Raw genomic sequence first — 17,797 nt, forward strand, 5'->3', positions numbered from 1 at the left:
CTCTCTCTCTCACTGTCCACTCTGCCTGTCCAAATAAATAAATAAATAAATAAAATAAAATAAAAAAATTAATAATGTGCTTGGGTCCCTGTCACCCACAAAGTGACATGATGTCCAGGCTTCTGGCTTAGGTCTGACCCAGCCTCAGCTTTTACAGGTATTTGGGGAAGGGAAATAGTGGATAGAAAATTTCTATGTATTTCTGTCTCTCTGCCTTTCAAGCATATACAAACATTTTTAAATAATTCACAATTATATAAAGAAACCCAAGTGTACTTTGTGGTTTTACAGCTAAGCACAACTGCTGATGAATGTTTCATTTCTTAACTTAAACAGCACAATATCTTTTAATATTCTAAGAGTTGTTCTGCTAATGTAAGACTTCCATACAATTACATTTCTGCAACAGAATTGCTCTCCAAGGCATTTCATTTCAAATGAAAATGTCAATTTCATTATGGGACATTTAAAATTTTTGAATGTCACTTGGCTTTATGCAATCTGTCTTTATTAACCAAAAAAAAAATCAAACCTAGATTTAAAATAAATATATCACACAGCAATACTTCTGATTACTGTTTACCTACCAGTGGAGGAACTTTGAAAAGAGGCCACATTAATTTCTATTACAGTTAAGTGAAACCCTGTTGCTTTTAAACCTGTGCCAGATTTATTGTCTTAATCAGGTAGCTGTTCCAAGAATTTTTTAGGAAAGGGCACTTGCTGCATAAGAAAGATGCTGTACTAGGTTTAAATCAGGCTATGCTGCACATGGATATTAATTAAAAAAAAAAAGATTTATTTATTTATTTGAAAGGCAGAGTTATGGAGAGGCAGAAGCAGATAGAGAGAGGTCTTCCATCCGCTGGTTCACTCCGCAAATGGCTGCAACAGCTGGAGCTGGGCTGATCCAAAGCCAGGAGCTTTTTGGGGGTCTCCCACGCGGGTGCAGGTGCCAAAGGATTTGGGCCATCTTCTGCTTTCCCAGGCCATAGCAGAAAGCTGGATCAGAAGTGGAGCAGCCAGGACTTGAACCAGCACCCATATGAGATGCTGGCACTGCAGACAGCAGCTTTATCCACAGCACTGGCCCCCAGATACAAATTTTTAAATGTAAGTCAACAGAACCAGCATCTGCTGCAGGTGGCACTATCACAAAACACCAGAAACCATCTTATTATATAGTGATTCTATGTCGACTACATTCGTTTACTTACACTAACTTTCTCAATGGATATATGAGGTGGCTTTCTTTCCTATCTCAATACATAACCTATCTGCAAGCACATGAATTTGCAACACAAATTTGTATTTCTATTTGTATACTATTTCCAGTGAAAATCCAACTGGCTCTCATATTTTAACTGCACGTCAAGCTACTCTTTTTTAATGATGACTGATTTTGAGAGGCTGTCAATTCATAAACGTGCTCAGTTAAGCAGCAGAGAAATAACTATGTTAGTGGTTGGGAAGGCCCATAATTGCAGTGTTTAATACCTACTGTTGTTCCCAATGCCACCCGGCTGTCTCTAAGGAGTTCTCCAGGTGCCTCTAATACAAGCCTGTCAAGACGAAAACTCAGCTGTCAAAACTCCAGAAGAATTCGTTCAACACTGTACTTGCTTCTCAGACATAAACAAAAGCGACTCATTTTGGGGTTCTCTGGCACAAGGTAAGGTACTGAAAACAAGCACCGCATCATTGTGTAAAAATCATGAGGACTCCTCCCCTCCTTTACCTAAATCCTGAGTTAAAACAAACACGCTACTTTGTAAAGATATTCCAGATTAGCACTAGAGCGCCTGACACATGATGAAGTTTTCAACCCTACTAAGTACCAGAACTACAGATGACAATGAACCAACACTGGCAACTAGACACACAACACAGAGATGCCTGAGGCCCCTTCAAGCTGAAGTTCACACCAAATGATGCAGCCCAGAGTGAGGACCCTCCCGTGCTCGACCCGCCCCTCCACCAACACTGGTGCCTGAGACCCGAAGAGCCCTTCAAATCCAACGTCCCCGCCTCAACCCCTCCCCAGCCCAGAGAAATCACCTGGCCCCGAGAATCTTCACGCTGCTCCTCATACCAGTCTCCGGGAACCCTCGCCCTAGCCTCTTCTGCCTCCCACCACTCAAAATAAAGTTCACAACATCGTAAAGGCACTCGTCTTCACACCTTAGGCCCCGGGCCACGCACTGTGCCCAGGCCCGGGTCCCTCCGGTCCCCGGCGGAGGGGGCACTCCCCCTCGCTTGGGTCTCTCCGCACGATCGTTCTACTCACAGGCTGGCCGTGTCGGGGGGCAGCGAGCCGGACAGCGCCCTCCAGGCCGGCGCGGGCAGTTTCCTGCGGCTGCAATCCAGCACAGGAATGCGGCAAGAGCAGTGTGCGGGACAGAGGCCAGCGCCAGCGGCGGGCAGAACGGCCTGGACGAGGAATAGGAGCCGCCAGAGTGGTGCGGACCGACACCCCAGGAGCTGCTCCTCCAGGCCGCCGAGGGGCGCCGGCGCCATTTTTCGCCCCCCCCCCGCCCCCACCCCTCCTGGACCGGGCCGAGCGCAGCCGCCTGCTATAAAGCGCTGCTCGGCAGAGACGTTTGGCGTCTGCGCGACCACCCGCTGCCGCGGCTGTCGCTTGAATCCTCGAAAAGCAGGCGAGTAGCAGAAGCAGCACGACAGCGGGGGCGGCGGCCGGCGGACTTACGACGGAGGCCCTACAGACATCTCCTCGTATGCCCCGCCCCGCGACGCAACGTCCCCACGCACACGACCCAGCCAATCGGTGCCAATGACGAGCTTGCGTCGGGGGTGGGACTCCAGAGGGGGCGAGGCCAGAAGCCGCCGAGCTGTTCCAGCAGCCGGAAGTTAAGGTGCCCCGAAACTTTGGGGTGCCCCTAAGGTGCCTTTCCTCCGCTGGAGGGCGTCGTGGCTCCGTTAAGAGGAAACGTTGGGGCGAGGCGCTGAGTCCAGAGTCCTGACTGCCGGCATACCTGCTGTCGTCACAGGAAAAGATACTTTATCTTCTTTGGGCTCCCCGAAGGGAATGGCAAAGGGCTGCCTCGCAAGCCGCAGACCCGAATGGGGCGCGGAGCTGCCAGACGAGCTTTATTCCAGGTCGGCCTCCAGAGCTCTGCTCTGCCCCCTGCTGCTCGGCTGCAGCGCCTGCTGCCCTGCAAGTGGGCGGTAACTTCCCCTCTCCTAACACGAAGCTCATCGTCCTCTGTGGAAGGCCTGTAGGCACCTGAGACTGTTAATAATCTGTGCACCTCCTCCAGCTTCTCTCCTAGCTTGGAGTTCAGTGCATGTTGGTGGGACCGCACCTGCATATCTCTACGGAAAATGCCTTTCTTTCCTCTGCCTTGGGCGATGCTGTCAGAAAAGCAAGTGGGACAAGAATATGATAAAGAGAAGGTTGAGCAGCCAACGAAGCAAAAGCTGAGTATGAGGAAATTTTTTTTTTATTTATCCTAAAGCAGAGGTTACGGGAAACTTACTGGGAGCAGTGGAGTCTAGTCACATTGCGCTCGTTCAGCCTTGTATTATATCTAAGATCATAAAAAAGATTCTGAGAATAATAGTGGTAGCTCCCTATTACGTAGTGCATTTATACTGGTCATAGAGCATTTGCTGGGGGCGGGGGGCAAGCCTGTGGTGCAGCGGGTTAAGCCACTTGGGATGCCTGCATTCCATATCAGAGTGCTGGTTCCAGTCGTGGGACCTCTTCTTCTGATGCATCCTGGGAAGCAGCCGGTGATGGCTCAAGTGTTTGGGCTCCTGCCAGCCATGTGGAAGACCTGGATGGAGTTCCAGGCTCCTGGCTTCAGCCGTAGCTGTTGCAAGCATTTAAGGAGTGAACCAGCAATTGAAAGATGGATGTCTCTCTCTGCTGCTGCTGCCCTGCCTTTCAAGTGGATGAAAATAAATAAATAAATAAATAACCATGAAAAATAAATAAATAGAGACTGGAGTTGTTGCGTAGTGAGCTAAGTGAGTTAAACTGCCACTGCGATGCCAGCGTCCCATATGGGTGCTGGTTTGTGTTCACTTCCCGTCCAGCTCCCTGCTGATGACCTTGGAAAGCTGGGGGAAACTCCTGGCTCCTGGGTTGGGCCTGGCCCAGTCCTGGATATTGAAGCCATTTGGGGAGTGAACCAGCAGATGGAAGATCTGTCTCTGCCTCTCTCTCTGTAACTCTGCCTTTCAAATAAAAACAAATAAATATTTTAAAAAGTAAATGAAAACAGAGCATTGGTAACTGTTGTCTTATTTGATCCCTCAGTGACTGTGAGAAATCGTTCCTGATGAGGAAATAAGCCCAGAGAACTTAGAACAAATGGCTTGGTGGCAGAGGAAAGGTTGGCTCTGGTATGGATTTTCTGACTTGTAAATTAAAAACCTAAGAAAGTTAAAAAGAATGATAATGCCCAGGTCATAGGGTTATCCCAGAAAGTACTAAAATCAATCTTCCCAGTGGCAGATTTGCACTCATAATTATGCTTTTTAAAAGCCCTTTTCCATTTTAAAATGTTGAAATAGTTTGTGGAATCAAGGCCACAGCCAATGTTCCCATCCAAACCAAACTTTGAAAGCCATGACGGCACAATGAGAATTCCTCTTAGCCTCCTTCCCCTGGCTTTTGGGCAGGCTTGACAACCTCCAGAGAGAAACTGGGCATAGTCAGGAGCCCCACAATTACAGGGGGCAGCTTAGCACCTCCACATTATAGTTTCAGATCTTCCTATGAAATTGCCAAATGAGCCCATCAGATCTTGGTGCTCTCTGACCTGTGGCCTCACCTATAAATGGTGTGGGTCACCCCAGTCTACAGAATTCCTCCAGCTCTTACTTCCTGCTGCCACTCTGATAGCACTTACAGCCACAGATAATTTTTTCATAATATACATTTTCCTTTACTACTTTACACCAAAATGAACTTATCTTTTAATTCCATTTCCACCAATGTTTTGAAGTACCCTTGTATACTTTGTATTCTCCCATATTGACTTGCACAGTACCTGGTACATAATAGACACCTAATAAATGCTTGATGAATGAATAGGTAATAAAATTATTTTAAACCCTACGTGATAAAATTATCTAATTTTTTCAAAATGTTTTTATTATGAGAAATGTCAATATACGTAGCAATAAAGAGAGACAGAATAAGCCTTAGTATTCTTAGACTTTGTTAATATACATTTTTAACAGATCATAGTGGTTAATTTCTCATTAACAATAGAATAAAGTGGTTTTATATTCATTACCCTAGAATTGTCTAATTAAACCTTGGGTGCCAAAGTACCTGGGAAGAATTTTATTTTAAATATATATATATATATTTTTTTAATTTGAAAAGCAGAGTGACAGACTCAAGGGAGAGACAGAGAGATTTTTCCATCTGCTGGTTCATTCCCCAAATGCCCACAACAGCCAAGGCTGGCCCTAGCCAAAGTCAGGAGCCAGAAACTCCATCCAGGTCTCCCACATGTGTGGCAGAAACCCAAGTACTCCAGCCATTATCTGCTACCTCCTACGTGCATTAGCAGGAACCTGGACCACGCAATCCCAGGTACTCCAATATGGGATGCAGGCAAACCAAGCAGTGGCTTAAGCTGCTGTGCCAAACACCTGCTCCTGTTTGTAGTTATTTGAAAGCCAGAGAGAGAGACAGAGAGACCTAGAGCTTCCATCCACTGATTCACTCTTCAAATGCCCACAACCAGGAATTCCTGAAAGCCAGAGCCAGGAACTCAGTATGGGTCTCCCATATGGGTGGCAGGAACTCAAGTAGTTGAGCCATCACCTGCTGCCTCCCAGGATGTGCAGTAGCAGGACGCTGGATTTGGAAGCAGAGGAGCTGGGACTTGAACCAGCACTCTAATAAGGGACGTGGGTATCCCACTGCACCACAATGCCAGAGTGTTTAAGAGTTCAGCAGGATCAGAAGCAGAGAATACCCCAGCTCAAAATTGCTAAAAAACAAAACTACTCCTTTGGATCTTTGGTTCCAGACTTTGAGGTAGACCCTATCCATTTCAAATTTAGCTACCCTTAATCCCATTATCTCAGATCTACACTCTGCAAACTCATAGCTAACTGAATAAATTCCATTCTCTCAAGCTAGAAAACTCGGAATTACCCACACTTTCCCTCTTTGTTTCCTGCCACATCTAATCGGTCACCGGACTCCGTTGATTTCCCCTGTGGAATATCTCGGAGCTTTCCCTGCCTCTTCATGGCCACTTTGTTCAGACCTTCATCTCTCATGGGTACCAGTGCAATAACCTCTGAAGCTGTCTGTTGTCTTCCAGGCTCTTCTTCTCCCAGCCTCTAGAGGTCACTGAAATGATCTTCACAAACCATATTGATTTAAATGTGGTGTTAGCTTCTCCCTGCCTAAAAATAGTTGATATTCCCAACATTTCATTTTTCTCCTAATGTTTGGTGATGAATATGGTTGATTTGGAAAACTGAAAAAAAATTTAATTAATGATTCCCCAATGCCTGTAATAAAAAACTATGTTCTTTGTCCTACAATTTGCATTCTACAATCAGGGCCCAACCCAACTAACATTTCTAATAGCTCATCACCGTTTTGCCCATATCCCAGCCACAGAAAATTATTTGCCTTTCAAACATTGGGCCATGAATGTCAGCTCTATATGCTGTCCCTCTTGCTGGTTACTGTTCTTCAGCTCTGGCTAGGCATCTCCTATTCTTCTGGCTTCTTCCTCTATAAAGATTTTTCTAACTCTTCTAGGCATTTAGTGGCTTCCACTATAAAATCAACAAACTAAAATCAATTTTTCTAATAAATTAGCAATTATGAAATATAAATTGTGTGTAAATGTGTTTCAGAGAGGCAGAGAGAGAGAGAGAGAGAGAGAGAGAGAGAGAGAACACTCCAATCCACTGGTTAACTCCCCAAATGCCCTCAATGGCTGGGAATGGGCCAAGTCACGGCTGGGAGTAAAGAATTCCAGGTTTCCCACATAAGCAGCAGGGTCGCAACTACTTGAGCCATCACCCCTGCCTCCATACCATTATCAGGAAGCTGAGTCATGAGGTAGAGCCAGGTATCCAACTTGGGTATTCTGATATGGGATGTGGGTATCTTAACCTGGTGTATTAACCACTAGGCCACGTGCCATTTAAAGTAGCATATTTGGTAGTAATAAAAAACTAAAAGATACCTAGATAAAATAAAGAAATGAAAGAGAAAAAGTGTATGGAGAACATTATAAAACATTGAATCACTTCTCGGCCTTTTGGCTAACTTCAAATGTAAAACATATTGAAAAGTATAAAAAAATGACCTAAATAGATAGAGAGGTATATCATGTTCTTAGAATGAAAGAACCATTACTAGAAAGATGTCAGTTCTCTCAGGTTAATTTATAGATTTAATACAATTCCAATATAATTCCCAAATACACATGGTATTTTAAGATAAAAAAAAAGCAGACAAGTGTTTACAGTTAAAATGTAGAAGTTATTCTACTAGATATCAAAATATGTTTTAATGCTATCATAATTTAAAAGTCTACTATTGCCACAGGGAAAGTTAAATAGGCTTGTGTATGTATCAGAGAGTTGATCAGATGCTTGATTTATGAACAGGTAGGACTTAAGAGCAGTGGGGACTTCTTAATAAATAGGGTTGAGGGGGCCGGCGCTGTGGCGTAGCAGGTAAAGCCGCAGCCTGCAGTGCTGGCATCCCATATGGACGCCAGTTCAAGTCCCGGCTGCTCCACTTCCAATCCAGCTCTCTGCCATGGCCTGGGAAAGCAGTAGAAGACAGCCCAACTCCTTGGACCCTGTACCCATGTGGGAGACCTGGAAGAAACTCCTGGCTTCAGATCTGCACAGCTCTGGCTGTTGCAGCCATCTGAAGAGTGAACCAGTGGATGGAAGACCTTTCTCTCTCTCTCTCTGCCTCTCCTTCTCTCTCTGTGCAACTCTGACTTTCAAGTAAATAAATAAATCTTTTAAAATAAATAAATTAATAAATAAATAGGGTTGAAATCATTAGATAATCATATGAGAAAAGTAAAAGTGGATCTTTTCTCATACTGTATACAAAAATCAATTTAAGATCTAAAAATGAAAGGTAAAGCCAGGAAGCTTTTAGAAGAAAATATTACGGGCTATTTTTTCACTTTGGAATAGAAATGGATATCTTAAGATAGAAAACAATCATTAATCATGAAAGAAAAGAAATATGAGGAACTGGCTTTGTGGTGTAAGGAGTTAAGCCACCACTTAGGATACCCACATCCCATATCAGAGTTCCTGATTCAATTCCTGACTATTCCACTCCTGGTTCAGCCTCCTACTAATACTCCTGGAAGGCAGCAGATTATGGTCAAGTACTTGAGTCCCTGCCTCCCACGTAGGAGATTTGGACAGCATTCCTGGTTCAGGCTTCTGCCTGGCCTAGCCCACTTGTTGTAGGCATTTGAGGGATTAACCAGCAGCTAGAAGTCCTCCTTCTGTCTCTGTCTCTGTCTCTCTCTTCATTATTCTGCCTCTCAAATAAATAAAACTTTTTTTAAAAAAAGAGATAAACTTGAATACGATAAAATACATTACAGGGGCCAGCATTGTGGCACGGTGAGTTGTGGCTCAATAGGTTAAAGTTGCTGCCTCCAATGCTGGCATCCTATATTGGAGTACTGGTTCAAGTTCTGTCTATTCTGTTTCCAATCCAGCTGGTTTGCTTCCTAAATACGTGCAACAACTATGGGTGGGCAGAGCTGAAACCAGGAGCCAGGAACTCAATCAGGTCTGTTAATTCACCTGGGGAGACAGCAGAAGATGGTCCAGGGCAGGCGTTGTGAAATAACGAGTTAAGCTGCTGCCTGCAGTGCCAGCATCCCATATGGACACCGGTTCTTGTCCTGGCTGCTCTGTTCCTGACCCAGCTCCCTGCTAATGGAAAGCAATGGAATATGACCCAAGTGCTTGGGGCCCTGCACCCACATGGGAGAACTGGAAGAAGCTCCTGGCTCCTGGCTTCGGCATGGCCCAGCCATGGCTGTTGGAAACATTTAGGGAACAAACCGGTGGATGGAAGACTTATATCTCTCTGTCTCTCATTCTCTCTGTAACTCTGCCTATCAAAATAAATAAAATAAATATTAAAAAAAAAAAAGATGGCCCAAGTACTTGGGCCCCCGCCACCCACGTGGGAGACCCAGATGGAGTTCTTGTCTCCTGATTTTAGCCTGGCCCATCCCTAATTGTGGCAGGTGTTTAGAAATTAAACCAGTAGATGGAAGATCTTTTCTCTGTGTCATTCTGTCTTTGAAATATATGAAAATAAAAATAAGACATTAAAAAACAAGACTATTAAAAACAAACAGAAATGAAGGCAAAGGATTTACTCTTTCAGAGAATGAGTTACAACAAAGCTTAAATGATGAAGAAAGAAGGCCGGCACCGTGGCTCACTAGGCTAATCCTCCACCTTGCAGCGCCGGCACACCGGGTTCTAGTCCCGGTCGGGGCGCCGGATTCTGTCCCGGTTGCCCCTCTTCCAGGCCAGCTCTCTGCTGTGGCCAGGGAGTGCAGTGGAGGGTAGCCCAAGTACTTGGGCCCTGCACCCCATGGGAGACCAGGATAAGTACCTGCCTCCTGCCATCGGATCAGCGTGGTGCGCCGGCCGCAGCGTGCCAGCCGTGGCGGCCATTGGAGGGTGAACCAACGGCAAAGGAAGACCTTTCTCTCTGTCTCTCTCTCTCACTGTCCACTCTGCCTGTAAAAAAAAAAAAAAAAAAAAAAAAAATGATGAAGAAAGTGAGGAAGAGGTATAGGGATAGACAGTCAAACAGAACAAATAGAATGAAGAGTCCAGAATTAGAGTCCTGTACACAAGGAAAGGTAAAGTAAGACAAAGGTCACACTACAAAGCAATAAGGGATGGATTAATCAACAAGTATGCTAGAACAACTGGTTATTCACAGAGAAGAATAAGACTCCTAACTCACACTCTAATGAAAATAAACCCTAATAAAGAGCTTAATGTGCACAGCAAAAATGTTAAAAGAAAAATACTGAGAATTCTCTTATGCCCTCAGGGTAGAGAAGGTGTAGCAGAGACCACCTGTCCACAAACTCCTCCCTTTTTCTATAGTTAGCATGCTGAGTTGGGCTCACTTTTCAGCTCCCCCAAGAGGGGTATTGTTATGAAATTAAGTTCTCACAATGGGATGTGAGCAGGCATGATATGTGCTACTTGTAGCTCTGAGATTTAAGATACTGGGGCCAGCATTGCGGCATAGCAGGTTAGGTCTCTACCTGAGAGGTCTGCATCCCTTTTGGCTACCAGTTCAAGTCCCAGCTGCTCCACTTCCAATCCAGCTCCCTCATAATGCTCCTGGGAAAGCAGGCCTAACTTCTTGGGCCCCTGCACCCACATGGGAGACGCAGATGAAGCTCCTGGCTCCTGGCTTCAGCCCAGCAACTGGTGGTTACGGCCATCTGGAGAGTAAACCAGTGGATGGAAGATCTCTCTCTGTCTCTGTCTCTGTCTCTGTCTCTCTCTCTCTCTCTCTTTCTCTGTGTGTCTCCTCTGTAACTTTGCCTTTCAAGTAAATAAAAAAAAAAAAACAAATCTTAAAAAAGGCATTACATATTGGAGCTGGCATTGTGGCACAGTGGGTTAAGCTGCCACTTGTGATGCTGGTATCCTACATCAGGGTGCCAGTTTTAGTCCCTGCTGTGCTGCTTCTGATCCAGCTCCCTGCAGGTGCCTGGGAAAGTAGCTAAAGATGACCCATGCAGGAGAACTAGATGGAGTTCTTGGCTCTTGGCTTCTGCCAGGCCTAGCCCTGACCATTGTAGCCTTTCAAAGTATGAGCCAGCAATGGAAGATCTCTGTCTCTGTGTCTCTCTTTCTTCTTCTCTCTTTCTCCCTTTGTCTGTTACTCTGCCTTTCAAATAAATAAATAGATCTTAAAGGAAGAAAAATAAAGATCTTAAAGGCAGACCACAAAGGGACATGAAGGTGGGTCACTGAATGCCAAGGGACAGACAGAAAAGCCACCTCAGACTGTTTTGTGAGAGAACCTAAATGTGTCTGATCTTTAAATGCCGCTGCGTTTTGTGGTCTCCTTGTTATAGCATTTTGGTCTTTTCTAACAAAAATAGTTTTGTAAACATGACTCAAAGAACTCCAGCTCCATGGGAAACTTTTCATAAATCTGACTATATGAAAATGAAATATATCAGTGCAACAAAACACCAGAAATTATATGAAAATATAAGCCATGATCAAAAGAAAACATTTATAATTCATATCCAGGGTCTATCAAACAAACAAGCAAAAGAGTGAGAGCAGCTCCACAAATCAATGGAGAAAAGATATCCTAATAGAAAAATAAGCAAAGGAATAAACATAAAATCACAAAGAAACCTGAATGATCATATAAACACATAAAACATGTTAACCTTCATAGTAATCAGAGAAATGCAAATTAAAACTACAATAAAATATCATTCCCATTCAAAAATTGGCAAAATTAACCAAAACATTCAGGTCTAACAACATCAAATGTTGACCATAAGCAACAGGAACTCTGGTACCCTGTTTTTGTAGCGCTTAAGTCAATAGTTTAGAAATAACTTGGAAAGATCTGATAAAGTCACGGATGCTCGTTACCCATGACCCAGAAACACCATTCGTAGACAAAGGAACTATTTCCAAGAGAAACTATTGTATTTGGGTAAAAAGGGATACACACCTATAGACAGATAGATACATATGTGTATGTCGGTTGTAGCACGTTTATAAAAGCTGAAAATTAGAATTGACCTAAATTTCCACCAACAATAAAATTGGTGGAGAGTGTAATTATTTCTGGTCAAATGTTTTTTTAATGTTTAGAGATGGAAATGCTAACTAACCTGACTTAATCTTCATCTACTGAATGCATGTGTTGAATTATCACACAGTATCCCCTAAATATGTACAGTGAAAATAACCTTTTTAAAAAGTCAATAAATAAAAAGAAAGTAAAAAGGTAGATATAATAGTACCAATGATAAGTCTCAAAACTTAGTGGTAAGTGGAAAAAAGCAAAGGTCTAACAGTTAAGTACAGTGTGTTTAAAATACACCTAGTTCCAAAATGCAAAAAATACTATTAGGAGCTGGCATTGTGGAGCAGAAGGTTAAGTTGTCACTTGTGATGCCAGCATCCTATGTCAGAGCGCCAGTTCAAGTCCCCGCTGCTCTGCTTCCAAACCAGGTTCCTGCTAATGCTCTTGGGAAACAGCAGATGTTGGCCCAAGTACCCGGATCCCTGCCACCCACATGGTAGATCTCGATGGAGTTTGGGCTTCTTGCTTCTGCCTGGGCCACCTCAGCTGTTGCAGTCATTTAGGAAATGAACTAGCAGATAGAGGCTTTTTTTGTGTGTGTATGTGTATGTGTCTCCCTCTTTCTCTGTCACTTTGCTTTTTGAATAAGTAAATAAATATTTATATATACATAAAATGTAAGGGACAGCATTGTGGTGAAGAGGGTTAAGCTGCCACCTGCAAGTGTTGGTTCTAGTCCTGGCTGCTACAATTCTGATCCGTCTCCCTGCTAATGCTCCTGGGAAAACAGCAGAAGATGGCTCAAGTACTTGGGCCCCTGCCACTATGGGGAGACTCAGATGAAGTTCCAGTCTCCTGACTGGCCTGGCCCAGCCCCAGGCATTGAGGTCATTTGAGGAGTGAACCAGCAAATAGAAGATTTATCTCTATATCTCTTTCTCTCCCTGTAACTCTGCCTTTCAAATAAATAATAAAAAATTTAAAAAGACAGCATATAGTAAACATGTGGTACAAATATGCATAAGAATGACAAACACCAAATTCAAGAATGTGCACTTTAAAGAGAGAAAATAGGGAATGGGTTTATGTGTGTTAGCATGTGCATATGTGTATGTGAGCATGTGCATACATGTATGTGAGAACATGGGCATGTGTATGTGTGAGCATGTACACATGGGCACATGCAAGGGTGTGAGCATGCATGTGTGTGTGTGTGTGTGTGTGTGTGAGCACGTGATTTGGGTTGTCTTGGGAGGTAAAGTAATCAGCCTCTGCATGTGAGCTTCCAGTGACGGAAGTAAAATTCCATGAAAATCCCTATTTATTCCTGTAGGCTTGAGAATAGTCCCATATACAAATCAGTTGCGATGACCTTCCCTGCACTGGCATTTTTTTCAAGTTATCCTTAAACATGCAGCAATGAGCTCTTACATTTCATCAAGTATCAGAATCATCTGGAGGGCTTGTTATTATTCAGGGAGTTGGGTGGGCCCACACAGTTTCTCATTCAGTAGGTCTAGCTCCTTTTTTTTTCCTTTAGAGATTTATTTATTTATTTGAAAGTCAGAATTACAGAGATAGAGAAAGAGACAGAAAGAGAGAGGTCTTTCATCTGTGGATTCACTCTACAAATGGCCACAACCACCAAGCCTGGGCCAGGCTGAAGCCGGGAGCCAGAAGCTTCTTCCAGGTCTCCCACGTGGGTGGCAGGGGCCCAAGCACTTGGGTCATCTTCCACTGCTTTCCCAGGCACTTTAGCAGGGAGCTGTCGGAAGTAGAGCAGCTGGGACTTGAACCGGCACCCATGTGGAATGTTGGCATTGCAGGCGGCAGCTTTACCTGCTATGCCACAGCGCTGGCCCCAGGTCTAACTTCTTCACAGGTTGCTAGGTGATGCTCAGGTGACCAGTCCATGGGCACTTTTGAGGTGTCTACAGTAACGTCAATTATACTAACACACGTGTTTTTGTGGTTGAGCAGGGTAGGGGTTGGGGATTAAAAGACAAAGCAGTGAAAGAAAACAGCATCTGGCCCATTCTGTTTGGTCTGAGGCCAGCACAGAAGCTCATAATTCCAGGTGGTGAGCAGGAATGTCGACAGTACAGCAGGTAGGAGCCAGGTGTCAGCAGAATGAGTGTCACATGGACCCCCTTTTTCCCAAATATATGCCTAAGGAGCTAAGTACATGTAATTGGTTGAGAAAATAACTGGGCTGAGTTTTCATCAAACCTCGACCCTGCACCCCCAACCGCACGCCCCACCTTGGCACAAATTCCAGTTTCACTGCCTGAAGGTGTGGAGAGGAGAGAACTGAAAATGCTGACCTCCAGCCGGTACCCAACAAACCAACCTGTCCCTGAGCCACTTAGCTTTTTCACTCACCTGCAGCAGGTCCTATTTTCTTGTTTTTAACCAACTGGCTCACGGCCACTCCCCAGGCTGATCCTTGATCCTGCCAGAGTTGGGAGGGAACCAGCTCTCACTCTGGATGAGGCACGTGTGAGGGTTTAATGCGCTCTTGGGAATCTCAGCATTTGGGTATTCTCAGCAATCAGCAGGGGCAGTCGTGCGTTTCTGGGCCCTCCAGCCTCACCCTGTTTGTCAGCCACCCAGGCCGGGTGACTGCAAGCCCAGGGGCCTTGTGTGCGTGCCTGCATGCTCGCACGTGTGTGTATGCCCGGCGGCGGGGAGTGGGGAGCCGAAGGGCAGTGGGTGGAAGAGGGCCAGAGGCCGCAGGCTGGTCATTATCTCTAGGACAGAATCTTCTCGTCCTTGAATGGGACCATGATGCTCTGCCAAATAGCCAGGCCCTCGCTGTGTCTAATGAAGTTCTCACTGATTATCCTGATGATGTCCCAGGAGATGGGGCCCAGGGAGGCCCATCTGCTGCCAATTCCGGTCCCTCATCCCACTGCCCTGTGGATGTAAGGACGGCCTATGGCTCCCCCACCATGCCCCCACCATAACATCTGTCCCCAAGAGACCCTGTTCCTCAGGCTGAACTGCAATGACAGCCACGGTTTGTTAATTGGACTAATGAGAGGACTGGGCATGGAGAGAGAAAGAAGCTGGAAGAGTGAGACAGAGGGCGATGGAGATGGAAGCAGCCCACAGCACAGGAAAACAGGACAGGATTCTGGATCGGAAGCCATGGCTCACACTCTGGGTATTGAGGGAGACGTTTGAAAGATGGCTTCACAAAACTCACGTTCTGTATAGGAAACCTGCTACGCTTTCGTCAGCGGCAACATTTTAACAGTTCCTTCCACACAGACAGAATCCAGCTCATTGCCTGACCCAGGCAGAAGTGTGGAGTTGCGAACAGTGTGACATTTATCTCAACATTTAAAAAATGTTTTACTTATTTATTTGATTTCTCTGAAAGGCAGCTCCCATGCACTGATTCACTTCTCCAACACCCACAGCAACCCTGGCCAGGCCAAACCAAAGACAGGAACTCAACCCAGGTCTCCCACGTGCATGGTGGGGCACCCAACTACTTAAATCATTTTTGGCTGCCCTCCAGGGTGTGCATTCTCAGGAAGCTGGAGTTGGAAGCAGAGTGGGGACTCGAATCCAGACACTCCTAGGTAGGATGTGTGTGTCCCAAGAAACTTAACCACTGGGCCAATACAATAAGTTGCCTGCCGCTCCTCAGCTCCTCAACAAGATAAGGTTTAAAGTTGGTTCCTGTCAATGAGGCCAGTGGAGTAATCTGCACCAGCAGCTGTGTCCTTCCTGTTTGTCCTCCTGAAGCAGTTCCAGCTGACCAGCCACTGGGAACCTGCTGCTTAAGCAGCTGGGCATGTGGGGCAAAACAGCACAGGGGGCCAGCCGGCAGGGGTCACGCCCTCCCGGGACCGGAGCCGGCCTTGCGGAGAACCCCTCTGGCACCCATCTAGCTTCCTCTGCTCTGGACTTGTTTCATTTTTGCAAAAAAAGTAATAAATGCATGTAAGCTAATTCAAAGGAGAGAGGAAAATACAAAGGAGCAGGTACACCTTGCCCTTCCATACACCCCACACACCCCTACAAGGGTTGCCACTGTTAGCCATTTGTTGTCTTTTGGGGACTTTTTTGCTGTGTAAAACTCTGTCTAAATATGGGCTTGAGTTTTTGTATTTTTGATTATAGCATACAAAATGGCATTGATATATTGATCTCCAATTCAATAACTAGCTCTCCCCAAAAAATTTTTTACCAGTTTTGTATAAAAGTGCTCACTTCCTTCTACCCTAGCCAACAGTGACTTATTTTGTAATTCAAACAAAAAACAACATGCTAGTATGTAAATTGTAAAAAGACCTTTTCTTCTGTCTTTTACCCTGCTTCCTATAAAATTCCCGACCTCTGCCCCAGGCTCCTCACAGAAAAGCCCGGAAGATTGTCAACAGAGGAGAAATGGGAAGGGAGGGAGTTTATGGCTCTATGGAGGGAGCCACAGAGGTGCAACATTACCCAGTACATCATGTATGTTGACTAGAGTTCATGCAGACAGCTGACTAGCTGGCAAAAAAAAAAAAAAAAAAATGTACGAGCAAGCCTTCTGAGTCGGCGTGGGATCTCATTTGATCCTCTGATACTCACACAGCAATGACAAGCAAGGACTGTCTCCCCATTTTACAGTTATTAATAGGTTGGACAAAATGGGTTGGAAGGTCACGGTGCTGCTGCCTCTCCTCTACCACAGCCATAACTTTTATATGTGTGTAAAACATAGGCGTGTGTTTCTAGATATAAACTCTGAGTGCACAATATGTAATTTCTGAACACATATTTAGATCACACCCATTTTATACGTGCAGATATATGCTAAGTGTAACCCAAATATGTGTAATACCATGAATATAAAATGTGGCAGGTGGTAAAGAAGGCACCAAGAGATGGTTTCAAAACAAAACCCCACCTACATGTGACCTGGCAGGCCCTAATACCCAGGTGTGTCAGAGACTAAAGAGGGTGGTGGAATGCTGAGCTATCAGTGAAAGTTCTTAGAGTCACGGTTCTAGAACAAACAATGAGTAACAGGGACTAAGTGCGTGGAGTTAGGGTGCCATGTGGGTTCAAGTCCAGCCTTAACCACATACGAGACACGTGACCTTGGAGAGCTGAGTTAAGTTCTCTGGGCCTCAGATTTTTCATCTGTGAAAAAGAGATAATAGCCGGCGCCGCGGCTCACTAGGCTAATCCTCCGCCTTGCAGCGCCGGCACACCGGGTTCTAGTCCCGGTTGGGGCGCCGGATTCTGTCCTGGTTGCCCCTCTTCCAGGCCAGCTCTCTGCTGTGGCCAGGGAGTGCAGTGGAGGATGGCCCAAGTGCTTGGGCCCTGCACCCCATGGGAGACCAGGATAAGTACCTGGCTCCTGCCATCGGATCAGCGCAGTGCACCGGCCTTGGCGGCCATTGGAGGGTGAACCAACGGCAAAGGAAGACCTTCCTCTCTGTCTCTCTCTCTCTCACTGTCCACTCTGCCTGTCAAAAAAAAAAAAAAAAAAAAGAGAGAGAGAGAGATAAAAATCTTTTGTTGAGTGGATGGAATTAAACAATACATGTAAAACTTGCAGTGTGCCTGGAATATGTCTTAATAAGTGTGACTATTTTGCCTATTGTCTAAGTCCATGTCCTATCACTAGAACAAAATACCTGAGACCACGTAATCTGTAAGAAAAGGGGTTTAACTGCAGCTGGCGCTGTGGTGCACTGGGTTAAACCACCACCTGCAGTGCCACTCTATCATATGGGTGCCAGTTCGAGTCCTGGCTGCTCTACTTCCGATCCAGCTCCCTGATGATGAGCCTGGGAAAAGCAGCAGAAGATGGCCCAAGTGCTTGGGCCCCTGCCACATGCATGGGAGACCTTTATGGAGTTTCTGGCTCCTGGCTTTAGCCTGGCCCAGCCCTAGCTGTTACAGTCATATGGGGAGTGAACCAGCAGATGGAAGATTTCTCTCTCTCTCTTTCTGTCTCTCTCTCTC

At 45.3% G+C, this 17,797-nt stretch overlaps 1 protein-coding gene and 1 long non-coding RNA gene across 9 annotated transcripts in view; one reads left to right on the forward strand and one right to left on the reverse strand.

Annotated features, from left to right (window-relative positions):
- Nucleotides 1–3,122, reverse strand: part of LRIG2 (leucine rich repeats and immunoglobulin like domains 2) — a 69,867-nt gene extending 66,745 nt beyond the window's left edge. For 2 of the 5 annotated variants that reach the window (XM_008264647.5, XM_002715761.6), the window contains exon 1: nt 2,288–2,747. In XM_008264647.5, coding sequence (XP_008262869.1) covers nt 2,288–2,517 — 230 coding nt within the window. In that variant the 5' untranslated portion in view covers nt 2,518–2,747. Of the gene's footprint in view, nt 1–2,058; nt 2,206–2,287; nt 2,748–2,993 lie in introns of those variants that run through there. The other 3 variants (XM_051856150.3, XM_008264649.5, XM_089300120.1) reach the window with 3 other exon arrangements.
- LOC108177686 (uncharacterized) overlaps nt 2,831–17,797 on the forward strand; it is a 44,924-nt gene continuing 29,957 nt past the window's right edge. Inside the window, exons 1-2 of one of the 4 annotated variants that reach the window (XR_011390518.2) lie at nt 2,831–3,117; nt 3,279–3,442. This is a non-coding gene — a long non-coding RNA (uncharacterized LOC108177686). Of the gene's footprint in view, nt 3,118–3,172; nt 3,443–17,797 lie in introns of those variants that run through there. The other 3 variants (XR_016210740.1, XR_016210739.1, XR_016210742.1) reach the window with 3 other exon arrangements.

This window comes from Oryctolagus cuniculus, chromosome 7 (genome assembly GCF_051225735.1).
Source record: "Oryctolagus cuniculus isolate XC-2025 breed Fujian yellow rabbit chromosome 7, ASM5122573v1, whole genome shotgun sequence".
NCBI classification, from domain to species: domain Eukaryota; kingdom Metazoa; phylum Chordata; class Mammalia; order Lagomorpha; family Leporidae; genus Oryctolagus; species Oryctolagus cuniculus.